At 45.1% G+C, this 22,120-nt stretch overlaps 2 protein-coding genes across 3 annotated transcripts; both read right to left on the bottom strand.

Moving 5' to 3' along the window:
• Positions 1-5,199: 5,199 nt before the first annotated feature.
• Positions 5,200-16,150, bottom strand: Bub3 (BUB3 mitotic checkpoint protein). Of its 2 annotated transcripts, XM_055608925.1 has the most exons (8): positions 15,921-16,148; positions 15,469-15,663; positions 14,809-14,878; positions 13,322-13,473; positions 10,409-10,567; positions 8,087-8,264; positions 7,727-7,943; positions 5,200-5,521 (listed from the first exon to the last, which is right to left on the bottom strand). In XM_055608925.1, the coding sequence occupies exons 2-8, from the start codon at positions 15,661-15,663 to the stop codon at positions 5,512-5,514; spliced, it is 981 nt and encodes a 326-aa protein (XP_055464900.1). In that variant the 5' UTR covers positions 15,921-16,148; the 3' UTR covers positions 5,200-5,511. The 2 variants fall into 2 exon arrangements, with proteins under 2 accessions (XP_055464900.1, XP_055464901.1); XM_055608926.1 differs by lacking the exon at positions 5,200-5,521 and having other exon boundaries at positions 7,723-7,943; positions 15,921-16,150.
• A 4,064-nt stretch (positions 16,151-20,214) lies between these two features.
• Positions 20,215-21,900, bottom strand: Hmx2 (H6 family homeobox 2). Its single transcript, XM_055608941.1, has 2 exons — positions 21,618-21,900; positions 20,215-20,769 (listed from the first exon to the last, which is right to left on the bottom strand). The coding sequence occupies exons 1-2, from the start codon at positions 21,883-21,885 to the stop codon at positions 20,216-20,218; spliced, it is 822 nt and encodes a 273-aa protein (XP_055464916.1). The 5' UTR covers positions 21,886-21,900; the 3' UTR covers position 20,215.
• Between the last annotated feature and the right edge of the window lie 220 nt (positions 21,901-22,120).

Here is a 22,120-nt window from a genome sequence, read left to right as displayed (position 1 = left end):
AAGCTACGGAAGACCAATGCTCCTCTAGACTACAGTGACTGAGGAGTCAGAGACCAACCAGCGACAAGCAGTGAAGGACACATTGAGAAGCTAATTGCCAGTATGTGTGTCCTCCAGTTCCAGAATTACCTTTATGCTAGGTCACATGGGGAGCTCTGTTTCTTCCTCATACCAGCATTCTCAATGAACTAACAGCAACCAGGAAGACAGCCAATTCCACACTCAGCTTGACGAAGCTGGGCACTACCGTGGCTATTCCTCCAAGTGGAAAATGACAGAAGCTGCATGTCAAGGTAAGAACGGGACGTCTTTGCCGGGCAACTCTGAGAACATTGGTTCTTAGCAAAGAAGATATTGTAATACAACACTCAAGACAAATTGGGCTCTTTAAGAATACATGGCTGGTGCTAAGAAGATCTTCAGGAGCCAAGTATTTTGAGAATTATAAAGTGATGTTATAACAAGGTCAGGAGTCTAAGGTACAAGGGTTTTAAATTACTGCAATAGCCTGTAACAGCCCTATAGAGGGGATGAAGGTACTTCGTTACAACACTGGTCAAGCAAAGCAGTAGATATGATTTGTGCTGTTTCTTCAGTTTTGTGTTAACTGCACAGAACGGGTCAGGGGTGAACAAATGTTTCTTGAGAAATTAGTTAAGGAAACGAACCGAAGGATGAACCACCAGTTACTTAAGTCTGACAGATGGTACACTGAGGGTCAAGGAGGCATTCCCTTTTCCTTTGTCAAGGCAGGTGATTTGGGGAATATATTCAAGAAAAGCAAAGCAACAAAATGCAATCAATTGCTTTGCATTTAAAGTAAGTTCTGAAGACCAAATCACGAGTTATATTAAATGAACAGACCAACTTGTGTCATGACTTCCTAAATACAGACCTATATAAACTACAGGCTATTTTTCACCTTCAGATTTTTCTTTCCCACATCAGCACACAAAACTAAAAAGTCACTGCCCTACAACAACCCCAGGCCAAGTTCCGTGGGCATCCTTGGAAAATGAAAGCACTGTTTCAGCGCGCGACTGATCAAGGGGAAAGTGCCTTTGTACTCAATGCCCCAATTGGTATTTGTGGCCACTGGGAGCAGCTGCTTTCATTTCTCTTAGTGCTAGTTCCAAAGCAATGTAGCCAGGTGCCATTCTGAAAGGAAACCTCTCTAACTACCCCTAATAGCTTAAGCCAGTACTTCCCCAAGTGAAAGATGGGGTGCCCTGCGACATTTCAGAGGCTAAGGTGGAGAAGTCAAAGGAGAACATCATCAGACCAGGGTTTCGTTTGCTTCCCGATGACAGCACAGACGTGCCATTTAATAGACCACCATTTGCTGGGTGTGTTAGCACGTGTACGTTTTCCTGGGGGAACCTTGGGTAGTCTATGAAGTTTTCACCTTTGAAAGCACCAACAAGTCAGGCAGCTGCCATTCCCTGTAATGGGGCTGATTTCCTGAGAAGGCGGCACTTGGCTCAGGCCCCTCCCCAACACAACCTCGCTGCAGCTCCCTGGCTGACCCATCCACCCCAGCTTCAGCCCCTTTCTGTCGCACCTGAAGCCTAATGCTAGGCGGGGTGAGTTTACTCTGGAGAATACTTTAGCATATATGCAAACTGAAAGTCACCGTGTGTGCTGTGCATGGATCTGTGAGCACAAGTGTGAGAGGGTACGGCACCTCAGAGAAGTGAATGACAACAGATGAGCAAAAAAAATACCACGAGGCTCTCTCTACACAGCCACTTTAATATCAGGCACTACTCAACACCTTCAAAGCCAGATGATGGTTTATGGATGTGATCTGGGATTTTTTTTTTTTTTTCCAGAGCTGAGGATCGAACCCAGGGCCTTGCAGCGCTCTAACACTGAGTTAAATCCCCCTGTCATCTGAGAATTTTTTTGCTACTTTAATTCATGGTCTTTGTTTTTCGAGACGGGGTCTCTTTGTGTAGGCCAAATCCTGCCTCTGCCTCCCAAGTACTGGTATTAAAGGTGTGAGCCACTACTGCCTGGCTTTTTTTTTTTTTTTTTAAATGATTTATATATTCTTGTTTTTATGTCCATTGGCATTTTGTCTGCATGTGTGAGGATGTCAGGTCCATTGGAACTGGAATTAGACAGTTGTGAGCTACCATGTGGGTGGTGGGAATTGAACACAGGTCTTCTGAAAGAGCAGTCAGTGCTCTTAATTGCTGAGCCATTTCTCCAGTCCCAGTTCATGTTTTTAAAGTACACAGGTATCCTTAATAACTAGAGCTCCAGTGATTACTTGAGAATCACCTCGTTACATAAAAGAATTAAAATAAGTCAGTTGGCCAATTAATTATGTTTTGTTTGTTTTTGTTTTTGTAGTGCTGGAGAAGAAACCCAAGTCTCATACACAGTAAGTGCCCCATCACTGAGCCACCTCCCAGCCTGGGTTGAACTTTTATCCAGATAAAGGGGATTTGCATTCAGACTGTGGCTGGCATTTTCTGATACACAGTTTATAAGCTCAGTGTTTCCTTCACAATAACAGATGGAGAGAGTATGAGTGAGAAATTACTTTGTGTAGTAATGCAGGGAGTTAAGGTGCTAGAGCCAGAGTCAAAAGCTCAACTCCAAGACTCACACAGATTTGACTGTGTACAGTCAAGTCCAGACCAGAGGCCATGAGGTCAGCTTTACAGTACCCACTGAAGAAACAACGCCAAAAGTCCCGACTAGCATACCTCAGTGCAAACATTCCAAAACTGTAGTGGAAGCTATACTGACGGGGAACTGTCTCCACCATTCAGCAATGTTAAAGAGGAAAGAGGCCAGTGGGGCAGCTCAGTGAGTAACCGTGGCTGGACCAAGCCAAACAACCTGAGTTCAATCCCCAGAGCTCAGGTGATGGAAGAACTGACCTTCACAAGCTGACCTCCAGCCTCCCATGTGCCATGGAACCCCCTCACACAAGTATGGTCCCTCAAAAACTCAAAAGACCTTCAATCTCCCAGGTGGGTTTACCATGACCTTGGCATTTTCTTTCTTTTCCTTTGAGATTTTCCTTATTTTACATGTTTAGGTGTTTTGATTGTACTGAAGGTGGAAGCAGGGAGCACTTCAAATATACTTTGAAAAAAGACACCTAGGTGTGAGGTGGGGGTGTCACAGAAGGAACCTTGAACCAGACCTAAAAGATAAAACCTAAAAGAACAATTCAGAAAGAGTGGACTGTGATTTGGAGATTACAGTGAAACAAACAGCCCAGAGCTTGGTGTAGCAAGCTCCAGTGCTTCCTGCCGATAGTAAAAAACAATCGATTCAGTTACAGGTATAAATAAAAGACACCAAGTGGATATGTGGGTCAAAGGAACCTGAGGGCACATGTGTGCAGAGACCCCCATTAAATCTTGGCATAAATGTGCATACTTTATAGGTTTCCATGTGACTTTGTTTTTTGAACTCACTGTGTATCAGGCTGGTGTCAAACTCAGATATCAGAGATCCGCCTGCCTCTGCCTCCCTGATGCTGGGATTACACGCATGTAACACCACACCCAGTTCCACATGGCTTTTTTAAAAGGCCTTTAAGCTGGGTATGGCAATGTACACCTTTAGTCCCAGCCCTCAGAGTCAGTGCACCCTGTCCTTTCATCAGTCTTATTTCCCGGGGGGACAGGGGATGAGCAGTGGGATCAGCATCAAATGTTGAACTCATCTACTTACTAGGATTGATTCTAAGTGAAGGGCAGCCCCACCCTGTTCTAAGAACACTTTAACCAGGTCCATGTCTTCCATGACTACTGCTGGGAACCTGAAACACCATGAGACTCCAAGACAGCACGTTGCAAGTGTCACTGTTTTTTTTGTTGTTGTTGTTTAATTTTGTAAGACATTGAACAGTTTCTGAAAATTACAGGTGACAATGTATTTATTGTAAAGTAACATCAAGACATCATAACCAGCACTTAACGTAGGGGACACATACACACCAAATACCCCACATATAGAAAGAGGAAATTTGACCAAGCTTTATTTAGTCTGTCATAACCATAAACTGACCTGCACTCTGCTATAACACAAGTCATCATTCTAGGAGACAAAGGATTTAAGAAAAAAATTGGATGTGTAACATTCTGCCAAAGGACCCTGAGAGTAGTTGGCAGAAAGACAGTGTGAAGAAATATTTATAATATGGGTAAGAAAAGCCATTGAAAATGTCAACGTTGGGTTGCAGAGATGGCTCAGGGGTTAAGAGCGCTGGCTGTTTATCCAGAGGATCCAGAGTTCAATTCCCAGCACCTACATGGTAGCTCTCAAGCATATTTAGTTCTAGTTCCAGGAAATTCAATGCCCTCTTATGGCTTCCCAGTGTACTGCACACTGCTGGTGCAGAAACATGCAGAAAATGTGCACGCGCGCGTGCGCACACACACACACACACACACACACACATCTCAAAAAGTAAGAAGAAAATGCCAAGGTAACTACACCTGGAAAATTGCAGGTAAAGGCATCTGTAATAAAACAGGCAAACTGAGAGGGTGAGCCAGACAAGCAGTATGGAGGGGAGGCAGGCAGACAAATTTAGTTTTAAGGGACATATAAATGGAACCATCAGAACCTCTCATACCACTCCAAATACAAGTCCATAACATGGCTTTAATTTGATCATTTTTAACAATGCCACATTCTCTTTTAAGTTACACAATGTGTGAAATTTATGCTCTGCTCTCAATCAGATCACACCACAGGAACAATACCCCTTGCCATCTCCTGGCTCTTATACCATTTACATCTCAAAGGCTTCACTGTGATGTAGCAGTTGATGGCTAAGTCTGGAGGAAGCCCTCATTTGGTTCTGTATGCAGAGGACAATACTGTCAGCACAAGGAGGCATGAGCTCTACAGCACTGGCGTTGCTAGCAGCCATGCCATAGATGCCCAGAGGCTGCCAGCCTGTGGCCATCTGAGAAGCTGTAGAGCTGGCTCACAGGTCTGACTGATCCTCCAAAGGAACATGAGCAAAATGGCTGAACAGACTCATGTATATTACTGTATCTGGGGCTGGATTCCCAATGTACAAGACATAAATGAGACAAAGTACATTTCAAGGTCAAATGTCATCCTCAACTCACCCTCGACGAAGAGCACTTTGCCCAAGAGAAGCCTCGTTATGCATGCACTACATGAAACGAATTATCAAAATGTTTAAAAACACCCAAGTTTTAAAAGTTTCAAATCTCTTCTTTATTGGACAGCAGAAAAATAGAACAGTTTTAGATTGTGCTACAAAGAGCCAGAACACAAACAGAAATGGGGCTTGCTTAGGAGCAGGAGGCCCGTCAGACTACTGCACAAGGGCACAAGGTCTCCACCCCGAAAAAGTACAGAGTACAGAGAGACATTTCTGTTAAGACAGGAAAAATCTACACACTACACCAAGTGTCCAATGACTACAGGCAGCCCTTAGGGGGAAGCACTTGTTTGTAGGAAGCAGACAAAGCCTTCCACAGAGAAACCGCTTTCACCAGATGACTACGTGGACCTGCAATTAAAGAAACACAGTTCAAAGACCTGCTTAAACGTTACACTAACTTCTCACTGAAAACCTTATAAAATAAAAATAAGACTTCTCTGTAACGAAAGAATTTTTAAAAAATACACTATGGGTAAAATAAACTTCATAAAGGTCTAAGTCCTATTCAGAGACACATATTTACAAATAATAGCATTAAAAATAACAAGTCTGACAACAGAAACACTGGAACTACTTAAGACAGGCCAAGCTAAGTTCGTGTTCTGCTACAAGACATTACATCAAAATGACTCTCATTCTCACTATAATTTCTTCTTTTTAACCTTTAATCACCAGCGGCTGGGCAACTGAAATGGACAAGAGAACTATATAAATGTCAGGGAAATATGTAAACCTCATTAATGTTTCCAAAAATTCATTTAGAGATAGAAACAGGTCCAGATAGATGCCTGTCTAAATGTACTGCAATTACGTTACAATGACTTTCCCAAATGCACAGATAGGCTCTGTCTTTTCTCAGCTCATTACTGACTCAAACAATTTGCCCTTCTGGGATCAATTGTTTGCTAATAAATAATTGTTTACAGTCACAAAATGATGTTAGGAGGTTTTCTTATTAGTTTTCCTTCTGCACCCTAATAAGATTGAAAACTAGCTGATTCCCAAGAGTCTAACCTTAACCTCGCTTTGTTTAACAGCCCAGGAAATGATGAACCATCTGCTTCAGAAAATAATGGACGGCCAAGAGGAAATATTGTTTAATTGTAGATTAACCTCCTCATGAGGCAGTCTGAAGCAGCATTCGAATTACCAACTACCACCAGCAGAGAAATCAATGGCTCAAAGCCTTTTCCTCTACCATTTAAGGTCCAGAAAGAACACAAAGGGATTTTTATTACTTCTATTTACAAACATTTATTTCCACAGCAGAAACAAAAACCAAGGTCAAAACTGATTCTCTCTGCCTCAAATCTTATTTTCCCAAATACCTTTAATGTAGCAAACAATCACACCATCTTGTGCACTTAAGAAAGTTTTCATTAGGGGGGAAAAAAAAACAACAACACACAAAACCTATAAAAACCTCTTTTCTGTTATTTTCAGGTTCTTAAAATATTAAAATTAATATTTCCCTGGTTTTTTGTTAATAGTAACAAATTCACCACGGGGGGGGGGGGGAGAATTGTTTTATTATCATCATCATGGCATTTAAGTAAATGAAATGTTGTCAAGAATACCATGACCTACAAGTTCAAAAGAAAAAAAAAAAAAAAAAAATGACAGCATGAGGTCAAAATGGCCAGCCAGGACAAGAAATATGAAAGTGACAAATGCAAGCACAGCCCTTTATCCAACAGGCTCTGCATTCTAAAACTCTACAGTCAAACTGTAAAAGTACATACATTTCTCCTTGTTAAATGCTCTGCTCCTACAGAGGCCCAACTAATTTAGTAAGGGGACTTCAGAAAATTAAGAAGTCCCCCACAAATGTACCTATCCCACAAATATTCACTGAGGATTTCCTTCTAGGCCCTGAGGACAGGGTAAAAAGCAGGACAAGGCACATGAGGTAGGCACTGCACGGTGTCCCGTCTGCCAAGCCTGTGCCTGCTCACAGCCTGGAAGAGTCCACTGCTGGTAAAAGCTTTGTCCTGCTGCTGCCAAAACACGTAGATGCCCCCTTTGCAAACAACAGCTAGAACCTACAGCCAACCTATGAACATTGCAAAAGGAAGGAAATTTGCTAGGCTAGGCAAGACTACATTACTCTGGGTTTTCAGTAAGACCCAAAGGTCATTCACTTCTGTAAATACTACAGAAACAATGTCTGGAGAGGGAAGGTTTTTTGGCAGTTCAAATTCTTAAATATCTTAAATAGAATTTACTAAAATAAATTATTCTTGAATTCCTCAACTTAATTTTGCAGCAATGAGCTAGTAGTAACTCCAGAGAGTCAGATAATAGAGCCTATTCAAGAAGAATGAGAGTTTGACATTCTTCTCTACAAAACAACTGGGCACAATTTTATCCATCAGACCGTCTATCAACCTACGGATATTGAAAGCTTGGGAGAACAAGATAAAATCAACTCCAACCCTGCAGTCAGCTGTAATATCGAGCAGGCATCAACAATGCTATTCATGAATTTAGAAAAATTAATAAGTCCTGGGTTGAATGCAAGAAAAGGCTTCAATCCAGGTGAAGCATACTCACTTGGGCTTTGTTTCTGCATCTGTCACTTGGCGAATGAAGATACCATCTTCAGGATGCTCCGTGTCATCCATTTCATACATATATGACGATGCTATTGCAAGCGTAGTTCCGTCATTACTGAAGGCAAGGGAAGCGATGCTGGTGGGGTAGCGATGGAATTGGCACAGGCGCTTCTTGTTAAATGGGTCCCAAATATTTACAAATCCGTCAGAACCACCTGAAAATAATGTGAGTAGTTTAAAAAGGTTCTCTGTACCACTCTTCATGTTCTCAAAGCAAACACAAACTCACAGGATTCTGTCTGAGCATCAACAGTACACAGTCTTAAAACTGAGCTCAGGCCCGCGTGTCATACTTCACCTGTGGCAAACGTATTGTGGATATTGTGGAAGGAAATGGCGTTGACTGGGTAAATCTGCTCAATGTTGTTTTCCTTTAGCCTGTGACACTTGAAGGCATACTTCTTCTTCTGAACCTCAGGGCTTGGGTCCAAGTATTCTACGGCCACTCGGCCTTCAATGGAGCTCAACACGTAACCCTGCCAAGAGAGCAGAGGACCAAAATGGCAAAATCTGCCTCAGAGAGCACACGAGGTCCCCAGTTCAACCCATAAAGACTATTTCAGAAATCAGAGTTCAGCCAGGTTTCATCAAGGATCAGAGCTGCAGTGACAGGCGCGACACCTCTACGAACAGCTAGGAGCAGCAGCGCCTGCGCTGCAGGAACTGGAGCCGCCCTCCCTTCCTTCCTCCACTCAGCACCTAACACGGTGCAAACAAAATGATTTGTTTCTGCAGATCTAAACAAGGACGTTTAAGTTTTCGTATCCTCCTCTCTCCTGCCCTGAAGGGGGCTCCCATCTGTTTCCGCAGGAAAAACCCCCTCTCCATCTTTACTTCTAAGCAGTGGTCCTCCCTCCTGGTGAGCAATCCAGTTCCAGTTCAGCTGGCCAGCCCCGTATTTACTACAATGAGCCAGGTTTGCATAAACCAGACTGCCAGGGAACCATGAAGACTGCTTCTCAGTTTCAAACCATTTCAATCTCTGCTTGAAAAACAACATGGTTTTTAAAAGACAATGCAATGAATATGAAATTTACCCTTTTTATATATTCACATATTGGTCAAGAAGTTTAAAAAAATATTATTCCCAAAAAAAGTGCTTATAGAAAATGAACTGAAGCTGGGTGTGGTGGTGCACACCTTTAATCCCACTGCTCAGGGAGGCAGAAGCAGGTGGATCTCTGTGAGTTCGAGGCCAGCCTGGTCGACAAAGGGAGTTCAGGACAGCCCAGGTTACACAGAGAAACCCTGTCTCAAATAAAATAAAATAAAAACAAAAAACAAACAACAACAAAAAAAAATAAATTCAATAAAATCCAACTTTTGAATTTCTAAATTATTCCTATGCACGTGTGTACGTGCGTGCAGGCGTGCGGCGGTACATGACCACTTTCGGGGTCAGTTCTCTCCTTCTGCCACGTGGGTACCAGGGAGAGAGCGCAGGTTCTCAGGCTTGGCAGCAAGCACCTCTGCTCACTGAGTCATATCCATTTTTTTTTTTTAAATAAAATCCTGCTTTCAGCATCCATGATAAAAGCAAAGATAATCCTACAGAAAAAAAATGTAAATAAACACAAAAACATTTTTTGTAATACAAGCATGTTTAGTCACATGTAAACCTCTATAAGTTTCATTAACTGCAGCTCCTTCAATATTTATCATAAAGAAATGATATTTCTTTAAAAGAGTGCGATGACCACTCGAGGATCAAGGAGAGACAAACAGCCAAGAGAACTGACTTCCTGTTTCATATTCCACAGCAGCTGAAGGGCAGGCGTGATGCCAAATGCATTTACTGCTTTAAGTGAACTTTTCCTCTTAAAACTCCCTACAGCAGTTTACCTCACAACCAACTGCCCTTATGATTCTTGGGACGGCTTCTTACTCTACAGACTATGATGGCCTTGAACTCACAATCTTCCTGCTCCAGCCTCCTAAGAGCTAGGATTATAGGAGTATGCCACTAAGGCTAACCTCCCCATACAGCTTTGCCAACTGCTAATGAGAGAGAGCTCACAAATCTTTTTAGTAATGATGGAAGGAGACCCAGCCAGTATATCATGAAGTTAGTCACCACGAGACATTGCCTCATCTCAGTGGCGTTCTCATAGAGAAAAAGATAAAAGAAAAAAATTCAAAGCTCTATTGTTAAGTAGAGAAACAATTCTGCTAATATTACGATTAAAAAACACAAAGACAGGCATCCAAAGAAACAAATCAACAATCCTAGCATAGGAGAAGCTGAAGCAAAGGAGTGTACAAATGAGGCCAACCTGGGCTATATTTAAAAAAAAGAAAATAACAGCAAAAAGAAAATAAAAAGCAAATTCTATAAACACATTTCCAAATTTAAGCTTTGACAGGTTTACAAGTTGAAGTATGTTAAATTCTTTGATAATGCATACTTAATACTTCATAAGCATCCACTCCAAAATTAGCAATAAGACCTATTCAAAGCACTTGACCTCTGGAATATCAACATCTTCCCCATACCGTGGGCTTAAGGCAGGCTCCTTTAACACACAGCTGTCTTTAGAGATTACAGAGAGCAGACCTAAAAACAAGTATTAAGTCACCACTACTTTGAAGTTCCAGAAGAGCGGAGTGGGGAGACCAGTACCTGCTTGTTCGGGAATGCACGGATGCAGCGAGTCTGGTACTTCAGGCTGGACTCCCTGCGCTGCTGCACGTAGCCCATATTCCTCAAGTCCCAGACCAGCACACGGCGGCCTGCTGTGCCCACAATCAGCCTGTCCCCGGACACTGACAGGGTGTACACCTTTTAGGAAGCATCAAAACTTGATTATTACCATCTATTTCCTGAAAAGTAACAATTTGCTCCATAAGTTCACCTAACCCTAAAACCATAAAACACTAGCTGAATGGGTTCCCAGAGCAGGCCTCAAACCTTCAGTACAGAGACTTCCATGAACACCTAACTTAGATAGATAAGCATTCCAGGACATCACTAAGCATAAAGGACACCCAAATATGCTTGCAGACACTTCTAAAGAAGAAACACTCGGGATTATGACATTTTCCCCAAAATGTCTTGCTTTATTTAAGATAAACGTATTAAATCCACTCAATACAGGACAATAAAGTCAAAGGACCTCTCAGGGAGCTTCTGGCTTTTGTAAAAGAATCTTTTTCTTTTTTTTTTTTTCCTATGACCAGACCAGCTTTTCAAAGACTTCATTTGGACCTCTAAAACTCCCAGCATTTCCCAGCTGTTTCCAGAGGGAAAGGTCTTCCTAGAAAGAACGAAGTAAGCATCACTAACAGGCTGTCTCGTGGCCATGCAGTCACGCAAACTCAAAACGAAAGATAAAAAAAGCTGTCCTGATCACAGCAAAGCTATCCTTAGGCTCTGACGCCATGTTCAATATTCCAAATGGAAGCCCATCTTCAGGGAATGAAAAAAAAAAAAAAAGCATTTTATCCCCTAAAAGTATCTATTTTTCTCCCTCATAATGTCTTTTCTTCAATATTTAAGCTTCCATAAAAATTCCTTTATAAAAAAAAAAAAATTTCCTGCAGGCAAAACATTTGTGGGCTCACTTGAAAATAAGAGCTTATATAGACACCAGAGGGAATGAACTCATGAAGAGCAGCAAAAAGTGCCTTCCTAGTCAGTCATTTCTCTAAAATCCAGATTCAAGTTCTGTAACTGAGGTTCCTGTTGATTTTCAACTCCGCGGAATAGCTATCAGAAAATGTAGAGGACCCACGATTGGGTTAAGACTCTCCTTTAAACCTTAGTGCCTAAGCCACATAGTTGATAATCACCAGCATATTAACTACAGGCCACCAGCAGAAGAACCAGCTTAGATTACAATACAACACCCTCACAGCAGTCACTACAATTTGACTTTAAAGTTCAACTAATGCAACTGAGGGAAAAATGAGAACTTAAAAAACTGAAATATTAAATGATTGCATATTTAAATATGAATGATGCAATGTTTATTCAGAAAGCCAATGTTTCCCCCCAAAAAAAAGAAGAAAAAGGAAAATTAATCTAAGATATATGAAATACTAAACTTAAAAAAATAAACCAGAAAGAAGTCAATTTATAGTGGTACAATTGTATCAGGAATTTTAACTTAAATCTTTACTATACAGGTGACACACAAGCTTCTAAAACTGCTTTCTAACCCCACTGATCATAAATCAAGGAAAACCACTGTCATGCTACTGACTAGGTATATACATTTATCAAAGAAAGTATTAAAAAAAAAAGTGACATAATGAACCTTGCTGAACCAATAAGCAGCTTGACTCACTGTGGCTGTCCATTATATGATATTCTGTCAGCAATTTATCACAGTTCTTAACATGTTACATACAACCATAAATCAAAACTAGAAACAATGCAATTATTTTATTCTGAACAAAGGTCTTGCCAGACTGTGACGTGACAAAAATAATGGCTCTTTGGATTCACTACTGTATGTGATGATGGCTAACAGGACTGAACCGTATATTTACACTAGGGAAATAGACTCTAGTGAAGAATACCTTTAAACTTCTATGACAATCCATCTTTTAAATTACCTACCACCTGATAAAAGCCTGGTGAGGATCAAACAAATCAACAAGTTAGAATGCACAAAGTTGGCTTTTAAAGGCTCCGTTTGCAGGAGGGAAAATTAGTTTTCTCCAGGGACAAGATTAGGTCATCTACTCCTCAGTGGTCAGCCATAAATGCATGTGTAAATAAGAAACTCCACATGGAGTCAGCAGCTTCTGTGTACACATGTATAAAACAACAATAATTACAGAAGAGGCCATGAACCTGAGAATGAATGGAGAAGGTTGCAGGGAGAAGAGGAGGGGGTGGCAAAGATGTAAATACAGTGTACTCAGGTATGAAATTCTCAAAAAAAAAATAATTAAAGGAATTACAGATATAAATGATTTTATAATTCAAAGGTAGAGACTGTCAAACTGAACTGAAAAAAAAAAAACAAAAAACAAAACCACCAAAAACTTAAGACCCAACCATGGTACTGTCTATGGGAAATAAAATCAAGGTACATCTGTCAGCATTTAAATACACACACAGCAATAACAGCCAGAGAACACAGTTCTCTCACTAAAGCTGAAATGATAACCCTTTCCAGTCTCAACTGTCAATTCAAATGGCACCTCAAGCTGCAATTTAAAATGAATGCTGCTTCATCCCATGTTCTGGCTTGGGATGTCAAACCAAATTTAAGACAACCGGTCTCTGCAAATGGCTCCTGTGAAAAGGTAGTGAGTTACTTTTCAGACCTCAGACCTCACGCATTAACTACACTCGGAATGAGGAATTTTAAGCTTGTGCTCTCCAGCCCAAGTTTAACAACTGACAGAAAAAGATGACCAAAATTTAAAAGTCAATTCCCTTTGCATTAAAGCATTCCTGTGTAGTTAGGTTCCTAAAACAGACTGCCAATTCTTAAGCTGTTCAACAGCATATTCATCAAACATACACCAAAACAAATTACCCCAATGAACGCAGCATCCCTGATGAATATAAAAAGCCTACCTTTTCCGGCTGAGAGAAGGTCCCAGCATTACAAGGAGTTCTGGGATCCCATAGCTTAACTGTCTGATCCCAACTTCCAGTAACCATCACGTTCACTTCTGGACAGTATTCAACACATCTGATAGGGGCATCGTGAGTTCCAACAAGATTTTCTATTGCAAAGAAAAATAAAGTAAAAACAACGCAGCTAGCTTATTATCTCATAGGATACCTCCAATGAACTAATTGGACAGTAGCTGAAATCAACCTGTCTCAGTCAACTCCACAGAAATGTCTGCCTGCAGAACAATCTTTCCACGACTGCAAAGTTAGCCGGTCCTCTAATTCACTTCATACTGCACAGGTTAATTCACTAGCGGGAAGACAGCCCAGCTGCCTTCAATTTCAAACTGTGTTAAGATGGTGATTGCTTATTAACTTCATCCTAGATTTTAGGAAAGCTGGTTTAACTCTGTACCTTTGTATCTAGTAAAAGGTTTGGTACATTATAGGTGCTCAAGAAATACTTGTTAATGAACAAATGAGTGGAGATCTTTGGTTTCCTGTACCCCAACAACACTTAACATCACATTAAGGCAACGCTAGTAAGAAATGATTACAGGATTTGAAAGCTGAGGGTAGTCTTTCAGTTAATATTTTTGGTTCTTCTCATGATAGGGTCAAATTTCTACTACATAATTTCTTTCCTGTCAGCTCAGTTTCAACTTTCACAGTATCTCATTTGTTCATTCAATTGACACCTCCTAAATATCTACTATGTGCCAAAACCCATGTGACATAAAGATACGAGGATGGATCACAGGACTGGGGATATAGCTCAGACAGAATGTTTGCCTAGTATATACATATTACACGCAAACAGTTAGTCTCCGGCAGAGGCCTCTTCTAATGAAACACTGTTCTTTCTCCTCCAGGGTCTCATGGAGTCAGTGCTGGTCTCAAACTGGCTATGTAGCTGAGGCTTGCCTTGAATTTGTAATCCTCCTACCTCCCCTCCCCTTCCAAGTGCTGGGATTACAGGAACACCAACACACACAGGTCAGGCGTCTTCCCACAGTTCAACTCAGCAACTGAAATATATTCTCTTGCTAAGAATACAAAAGCATCACTAAGGCAAGTATGACAGGTTACTGTGCTGCACTCTTAAAGTGCATCTTTTCTTTAGTTTGTGAAGAGACCATCCTAAAATATCAAACAGTCCTGGGAAATCCTAACGAATCACAGACCACAGATCCAGTCCACTTCTAAAGACTTCTTAGAGGTGATGGCCAAATGCTTAAGTGATGTTCAAACAGTGCTCGAGATGGGTTTTACTGCATGCAAAATGTGTGCTCCATTGGTGATAACTTATTTTAAATGCCTATTATCACGGCCACTTTTCACCTTCACCTAAACTTCGAAAACAACTACTCTTCCTAAATAAGCATTTCTACACTAATACAACACTAGCAGAGAAAACTGGCAACATGTGGCCATATTATTATTACCTTGATCAGTATTCAAATCATGCATTTTCAGTTGATGATCTAATCCTCCACTCCAGGCATGGGTTGGATCCTACAAAGTAAAGTTCTGGTTTGGTTTGGGTTTTTTTGTTTGTTTGTTTTTCTGAGACAGGGTCTCACTATGTAGCCCTGGCTGGACTCAAAACTCAAGAGTTCCGCCTACCTCTGCCCCTGGGATTAAAGGTGTGGCCACGATACCAGCCCCCTTACCACTTAGACGTTACAAAGCCTTAGCAAGCATGTCAAAACTGCTGTTTCTACCGGGAACTGTTTGGGCTAGGTCCAGGAACTAAGAAGTGAAAAAACGCAAGTAAGTGATCTCCAAAATGAAGCAAAGAAAGGGCAGCTCAAACTAACTGGACGACATTCATTCCTTTCAATAACTACGCTGGTCTTGCTGATAATTTCAAATACAATTGTTTACCCAAGCCTGAACTTGAAAAGGGATATTGAAATTGCCTTGAAAGGAAATAACAAACAAACAAACAAACAAAAAAACACACCACGGTAGTAGGCTCAATGTCAGGTTAAAGGAAAGCATTCCAGAACAGCAATGAACTGTCCAAACGGTGTATGGGATGCTACTGGCACAGCCTACGCTTTCTCAGTAAGGGGACAGGAGCAGAAACTGAATCCACCTACGTAGAAGGCGCAGTCCAGGACAGCACCAGTGTGCTGGTACTTGAGCCTCATGGAATTGGCGGGCACATCGTAGAGGCGCACGGACGTATCCCAGGAGGAGACCAGGAGGAACTGGGAGGTGTTGGGGCTGAACTTGACCGAGGAGATGCCATCCTCGGGTGGCTGGTTCAGCTTGAATTCGTTCGAACCTGTCATCTGCAGAACAAACGCGCAGTCTGAATCCCTTACCGGAGCAAGAGGCCGACCCGGGCCTGCGCCTGCGCAGAGCGGCGTCCGCCTGGCTCCAGACCGGCCGCCATCCCGCTCCCGCTGAGCTCCACCCGGCCTGGCCTGATTCCCGGCCCAAGTATCCCCCCCGAACACACAAAGAATGCCAGCCGGATCCCCCTGTGCACAGACCCAGCGGCTGCAGGCCCCGGACCCCGCGCCACCCGCCCTCCCGCGGTCTCTACCTCGTGTCCGTCTAGGCAACGTTTCTGCACCCGCCACTAGCTCGCCGCTTCCCTCCCAGTACTCGCAGGCTGAAGGAGGCGTAGAGGAAGCTCCGGAGCAGGCCTATCATTGGCTGATTTTGAACGCCAACGGCTCGATGTCGGCAGCTAATTGGTCTGACCTACTGCCGGCCGTCATTCTGTTCCGGCTCAAAGGGAAACTGCGTTGGTTGTTTCTTTTTTTTGCCCCTGTTCACTGGGTCTCTTTTAGTACCACCACGCAGAGGTTACGTCGCTGAAGCTGCGGAGAGAAAACTACAACTCCCATATATGCCCAGACCAAGGAGGGGCTCACGCCCGCCCACTGTTGTACGCTGCATGTTGGGAGATGTAGTCTTCTCTTGGCTGCCTGTCTGGCCAGCTACAGGCTAAGGGGCATGAAAGATTTTTTATCTAACTCTGATTGTGGCACCCTTCTCTGAGATCTCTCAGACACAGAATTTCCATTTGGTTGATTCTACTATAGAACTTAATTAACATTTTCTTTCTGGCCAAGCACATAGCCCCGGAATTAATCCAAACCGGACATACTGAAGGAAATAGGTTCTAGTCAAATCCACTATTTGCTTTCATTTTGCTTGGGTTTCCATCTGTGAACTAGTGTCTCGTTTCCCTTGAGTTCTAGTGATCCCATAGGGACTTGGCTTGGTTTCTAATGTTTTATTTCTCCATAGTTATCAAGTACCTGAATGTCAGGCCTGGAAGACGCTCTGGGAATACGTGTTCAATCAAACTACTCCTTGTTTTAAAAGATCACCATGTCCGGAAGAGTGAACACAGTAGGACAAAGATAATGTTTTAAAGCCCAAGCAGAATATTTCAGGGTTCATCGTAGCTCCTAACATTGTGGCTGTCCTCTCCCCTTCTATCCTACCCTGCTGTACCATGGGAATTGCAGGCTCCCTTTGCTGCATTTTCCGTATCTAGAGTTCTCCGGAAATATGAGAATCAAAGGGGTTGCTTCATTGACAAGAGGTTGTTTTGGTTCCGTGAAAGAAAAGCAGTATTTGACTAACAATATAGTGGCTGGCATACTGACATGCAAAATATTGCCAAGAGTTTCTATTTAATCCTTGCTACAACTTTTCTCTGCCATCTCTTTTTGAGATAGTCATTTTCATCTTGAAATTTTGGAGGAAGTTGTCACTAGGATTAACCTGTTTAGCTTTCAAGGTATATTAATAGAAACAAATTGATCTTATGTGTGCACACACTCTGAACTAAAATCACTTAAGATTTCTGATACACACACACACACACAGCAACCTTTCTTTTATTGTCCTGATAATGGTTATTACAGCTAAAATATTCTGATCCTTGCCCCTCTCTGAATAGTTCTACTATGTGGTTCTCTCTCTCTCTCTCTCTTTTCTCTTTTTCAAGAAATCAATGGCCAAGTTCAATTTTTTTTTAATGCAGTTGGGTTGTTTTGCATTCTAACTTTAGCAAAATAATTTTACCTCTTGACTTATTTGGTTCTCTTTCCCAGTTGTTTATTTAATTCTATTAGTGTTTCCAGATTCTAAGCATAAATTACCTACTAATAAAATCTAAGCATATTTCATTATCCCGTGTGTGTATGATGCAGGCCCCTCTGGCCATGCAGTCGCAGCCCAACTCTATTTGAGTTTTAAGAAACGTCAATCTTTTAAATCAGGTTTAGAGCCTGAAAGGAGATGGACTGTTTTGCTGATTATTCAAATGAATTGATAGACTTGAGATAGGAAATCTGGCAACAGTAGAGCTTTGACCATTTTGCAACACAAATGTGAAGCGTGTGCGTGTGTGCACGCGCGCGCGCGCGCGTGTGTGTGTGTGTGTGTGTGTGTGTGTGTTTGTGTGTGTGTGTGTGACTATTCAGTTACCTGTTGAAGAAAACTCCTAGAAATGAATTGCAGCGTTGGGTCACCCGTCCAGGCTAATTCCTGGGTGGCTAAAGAAAGTCAAATATATGTCATGTGACAACTGGAAAAATGCTCACTCCCTAAAATAGTAAAGGCAAACCCCAGACATTAATTAAGGAAGTCACTCCCTGTAGAGAAAGCCTGCCTCAAGCGAACAGGGTGACCCGACGCTGCTAAGCCCATCGTCAAACTGTAATTTACCCGAATGGAATAATTCTCCACAAGATGCTCCTCTGAAGTAATTTGGTTGTTTCTGTGTGCAATGTTCAAAGAATGCTGTCGGTGAAAATGCAAAGAGGTTATCCAGATCGACAACTTCAGTGACATAAAACACACATATTCAATAAATGAGAAAGGAACGGATAGGCCTCTTCTGGTTCTACCTCTGACCACCCCAAATTTAGTGTAGGTTCTCAGCATGTATTAGGACCCCAACAAACGCTTATTGACTAAACACAGCTAAAATAAAACAAATGCAAATAAACCAACCTAGTACTGTCGGGTGCATTCTTGAGTGGCACCCGTCTGAAGACACCTCCGAGTAGTTGCGGGTTTTATAAAATATAATGTGATAAGAAGAAAATGGGCAACATCAAAGCCAATCTCTCAGGCCAGGCATTTTACACGGAATGGTATAGGAACATTTACATTCTGTGTATTCCTACAACACGCAAGTCATTTCGACGCCTCTTGGCTCAAAAAGACAGGTTTTCTTCTGAAGAAAGAAAGAAAGAAAGAAATAGTGCCTCGGCGCTGCGGGCTCTTAGCTCCTTGGTCAACCACTGAAGGGAGGCAGGCGGACCTAATAACCCGAGGCCTCCTCCAAGCGTCCGCATCCATTTTTGGCCTTTAACAAGAAACAGGTGGCTGCTATCAAAATGGAGAGCCAGGCTGTGATCTGCGTGATCCCGGCGCTGGCGGCCCCTGGGTGCCGCCCTCCCCAGCCCTGCCAGCCAGGAGGCAGGTGTGTGGGCACTGCAGTCTTCAGGGTTCACTTCAGCAACAGCCGGTGCGCGTTGGCTGAAGATCTTACCGTTTAGCCACTCACGGCGCAAACTGCAACAGCTACAAAGGGAGCCTCGGGAAGCGCCCGTGCCACCTGCTCCACGCGTTCCTCCATCGAAACGTGGCCTTTAGGCATCTCTCCCCGCTCCGCGCAGAACACCCAAAGGCGTCAGCAGCCAGGGGACTGTGCGTGGCTGCAAGCGGGTCGCCTAGGGCTCTGAACCCCAAGGGGAGGCTTTCTCACACACCACGTCTTACTTGGCACAGGAGGACCCCAAGAGCATCTTCCGTCCACAACCGCCCCCCCCCCCCCCCCCCCACAACAACAACAAAATATCCCAGTACCAGGGAGACGTTCAAATCCTTGCCTGGCTCATTCCCAGAGGCCACCGGGTCAGCAGCCAGGCTTTGTCTTTCTCGGCGGGCGCGGGCACTGGATTCCATCCAGGAGTGCACCCCAACCAGTACACCTGGGTCGTAGGAGCTGCGCTATTCCAATAAACAGCTCCAGTCACGTGCTGCCTGGGCAGCCCCAACAACCCAACCTTTAGCTTCCGAGCCCAACCCCACCCTCACGTGGTAATTGCAGGGCCTGGGGGGCGGGGGCCGGGGGCCGGGGGCAACCACACAGAATCTTGCATGCCCTGGCGCTAAAAATTCAGACCCCTTCGTGCGCTGTCTCGCTGGACAATTAATCCCACCAAAGTTAGCAACCGTGTTTAAAACGTTTTATTATTTTTTTCCTCTTTAAAAATATTTACAGATCTGTACTCTGCTCGTTTCACCCCTACCCATCATCAAGATGAAGGGAGCGAAGAGAAGTGATTAGGTCAATGGCCAAGGCCCTAGCTGGCTCTTGGCTAACGGTGTATCCTTGTATACACACACACACACATATGTGTATATATACAGGTGCACAAATGGGAGAAAGACTATCCGGGTTTTTGTTTTTTGTTTTTTGCTGTGTTTTCTGATGTTGTTTTGTTTGTTTTTCTTGCTACCAGCCAAAACTCTCTTTCCCACCACCGCCCGAGAATCTCCCTTTCCGAGACAGTTTTTCAAACGCGTCTTGCTTTAGGTTTTGGGTAGAGAGAGCCAGGTGTTCCGGCGTGAGGAACGCAGATAAATACCCGAGACGAACAGAAAAACGGGGAAGAGGCCATAAATAGGACGTAACGAATACACATGGTGTATTTCTCAAACGTCTCCGGTCGCGCGCGCCGCTCTGCTCGGCGCCCCGGGGAGGAGGCCGCCCGCGCCCCGCTCTCCCGGCGGCTGCAGGCGGCGGGAGGCGCCCGGGGAGCCCGCGGGCGGGCGGATGAGCGGATGAGCGGGCGGGCGGGCGCGTCAGTAGTCGAGCTTGTTGTAGAGGTTGTAGAGCGGTAAGGCCGAGAGGTTGCTGCCCGGGTAGTAGAGCGGAGCCGGGAAGGCGAGCGAGCGCGGCACGGGCACCCGCAGCAGCGAACTGTCCCGGAACACCAGCGGCATGCCCACGAGAGTCTGCGCCGACGCGTGGGCCATGTTGGCCGCCTCCAGCTCGGCCGAGAGCTGCCGCTTCCACTTGTTGCGGCGGTTCTGGAACCAAGTCTTGACCTGGGTCTCGGTGAGCTGCAGGCTGGAGGCCAGGCAGGCGCGCTCCGAGCTGCTCAGGTAGCGCTTCATGTCGAAGGTGGACTCGAGCTGGTAGACCTGGCTGCGCGAGAAGACGGTGCGCGTCTTCTTCTTGGCCACCCCGGCCTGCCGCTCCGCGCCGCCGTCCCGCGGCCGCTCCGGGCCCGGAGAAGGCGAGCCTGCCGGCAGGAGCCTGTCCTTCTCCTCCTTAAAGTCCGGGTGGGAAGGAGAAAGGAAAGGCGCGCGCTCCGAGCCCGCAGGCCCCGCGCCGCCGCTGCCCTTGGGGGTACCTGGAGGGGAAGCACACGCGAAATGACCTTGGGGTTGGGGCGCCGCCTCGAAGACGCTCAGCCCTTCCCAGGACCGGAAGGTCGGCCGGGGCCTGCCTTCTTGGTCCCCTGTTTCCAACCCCTTCCTCCTCGTCTACCGCGTCCTGCCGACGCCCAAAGTTCGGAGCCTCGGCCTTTCGGAGCAGCAGAAGAGGCTCCCACAAAATCAGGGCACGGGAGTCCCTGCACCCAGTCACACGAACGAAAAGGCGGTAACAGGTTTAAGATGGGGACAGTAACACCGTTTTTTTTGAACGTGATTTTAAGAACTGAGCCTTATAAGGTGGCATCAGTTTTCCAGGCCCTTTTCCTTGGAAGAGCGGCTAAGGACTTCCTTGGCTCTCCCCCGTTAGCTGCGGTCAGGAGGAACCCTCTCGAATCGCGCCGCTGTCAATCATTTTGGAGTACCAATAACTTGGAAGAGAGACCGAGCGGAGAGAAAAGACACAAAGACTGCGGGACAGACAGAGCCCAGACCAGACCTGCAGAACTCAGGTCGGGACAGGGGGTAGTCGGCGTGAGAAAGCGTTCTGGCCCACGTCTGTGCCTCCCGCAGAGCCCCTGGCCCCGCTGCGGCTCTCGCTCTTTCCAGCCCAGCCTTCCCCTAAACGCCCCCAACAGCCCTATACTCCTCCCTAATGCCGGCCCTTCCGAGGAGACACGGCTGGGACCTAGCGCCCTCCCTTTAGCCTGGATCCCCAGCAGCCCGGCTGGGTCCGGAGGGTGCTCCGTTCCCGAGTCTCCCAGACACACACACACACCGCGTCGGCTCACGCCCGGGGGCCAGATTCCCGACGGGCGATCCTTACCCAGGCAAGGGAAAGGGATGGGGGGATGGTGCTTAGGGCTTGGCTCCTTGGGGCCGTGCGGACCTGGGCAGAAGCAAGCCGGAGCCTTCCAGCCTTCCTCCGGCTCCTCCTCCTCCGAGGACACAGACAGGCTGCGTTTCCTAGCTGGCCACCCGGCGGACTCGCGCGGTGCCTCGGAGGGGCCCCCGCCCAGGATGGACTGGATGGTGAAGCTGGAGACGCCACCGGCCGCCGGACATCCCTTCCCCACATCTTCCTTGCTGCCCATCCTGGGTTCATAAGAAATCGGAGGAAACCAAGAACTCCCTTTAGAGCGGGTCTGGTTGGAAGGTGGCGCGGGCAGGCAGGCGAGGGGGAGGGGCGGGAGGGGAGGCGAGGGGGAGGGGGCCACGAGGCTGGCGAGGAGTCCCTTCGGCGCCGGGACGAGCAGGCACCGGGCCGCTGCGCGCGGGTCCCCGTCGGCCCGGCTCTGGGGGAGCCCGCCCAGCTGCGGTGCCAGTGTC

The sequence above is a fragment of the Psammomys obesus genome, unplaced genomic scaffold, assembly GCF_907164565.1.
Source record: "Psammomys obesus unplaced genomic scaffold, mPsaObe1.curated_primary_1811, whole genome shotgun sequence".
Lineage (NCBI taxonomy): Eukaryota > Metazoa > Chordata > Mammalia > Rodentia > Muridae > Psammomys > Psammomys obesus.
This window is presented reverse-complemented; position numbering and strand designations above follow the sequence as displayed.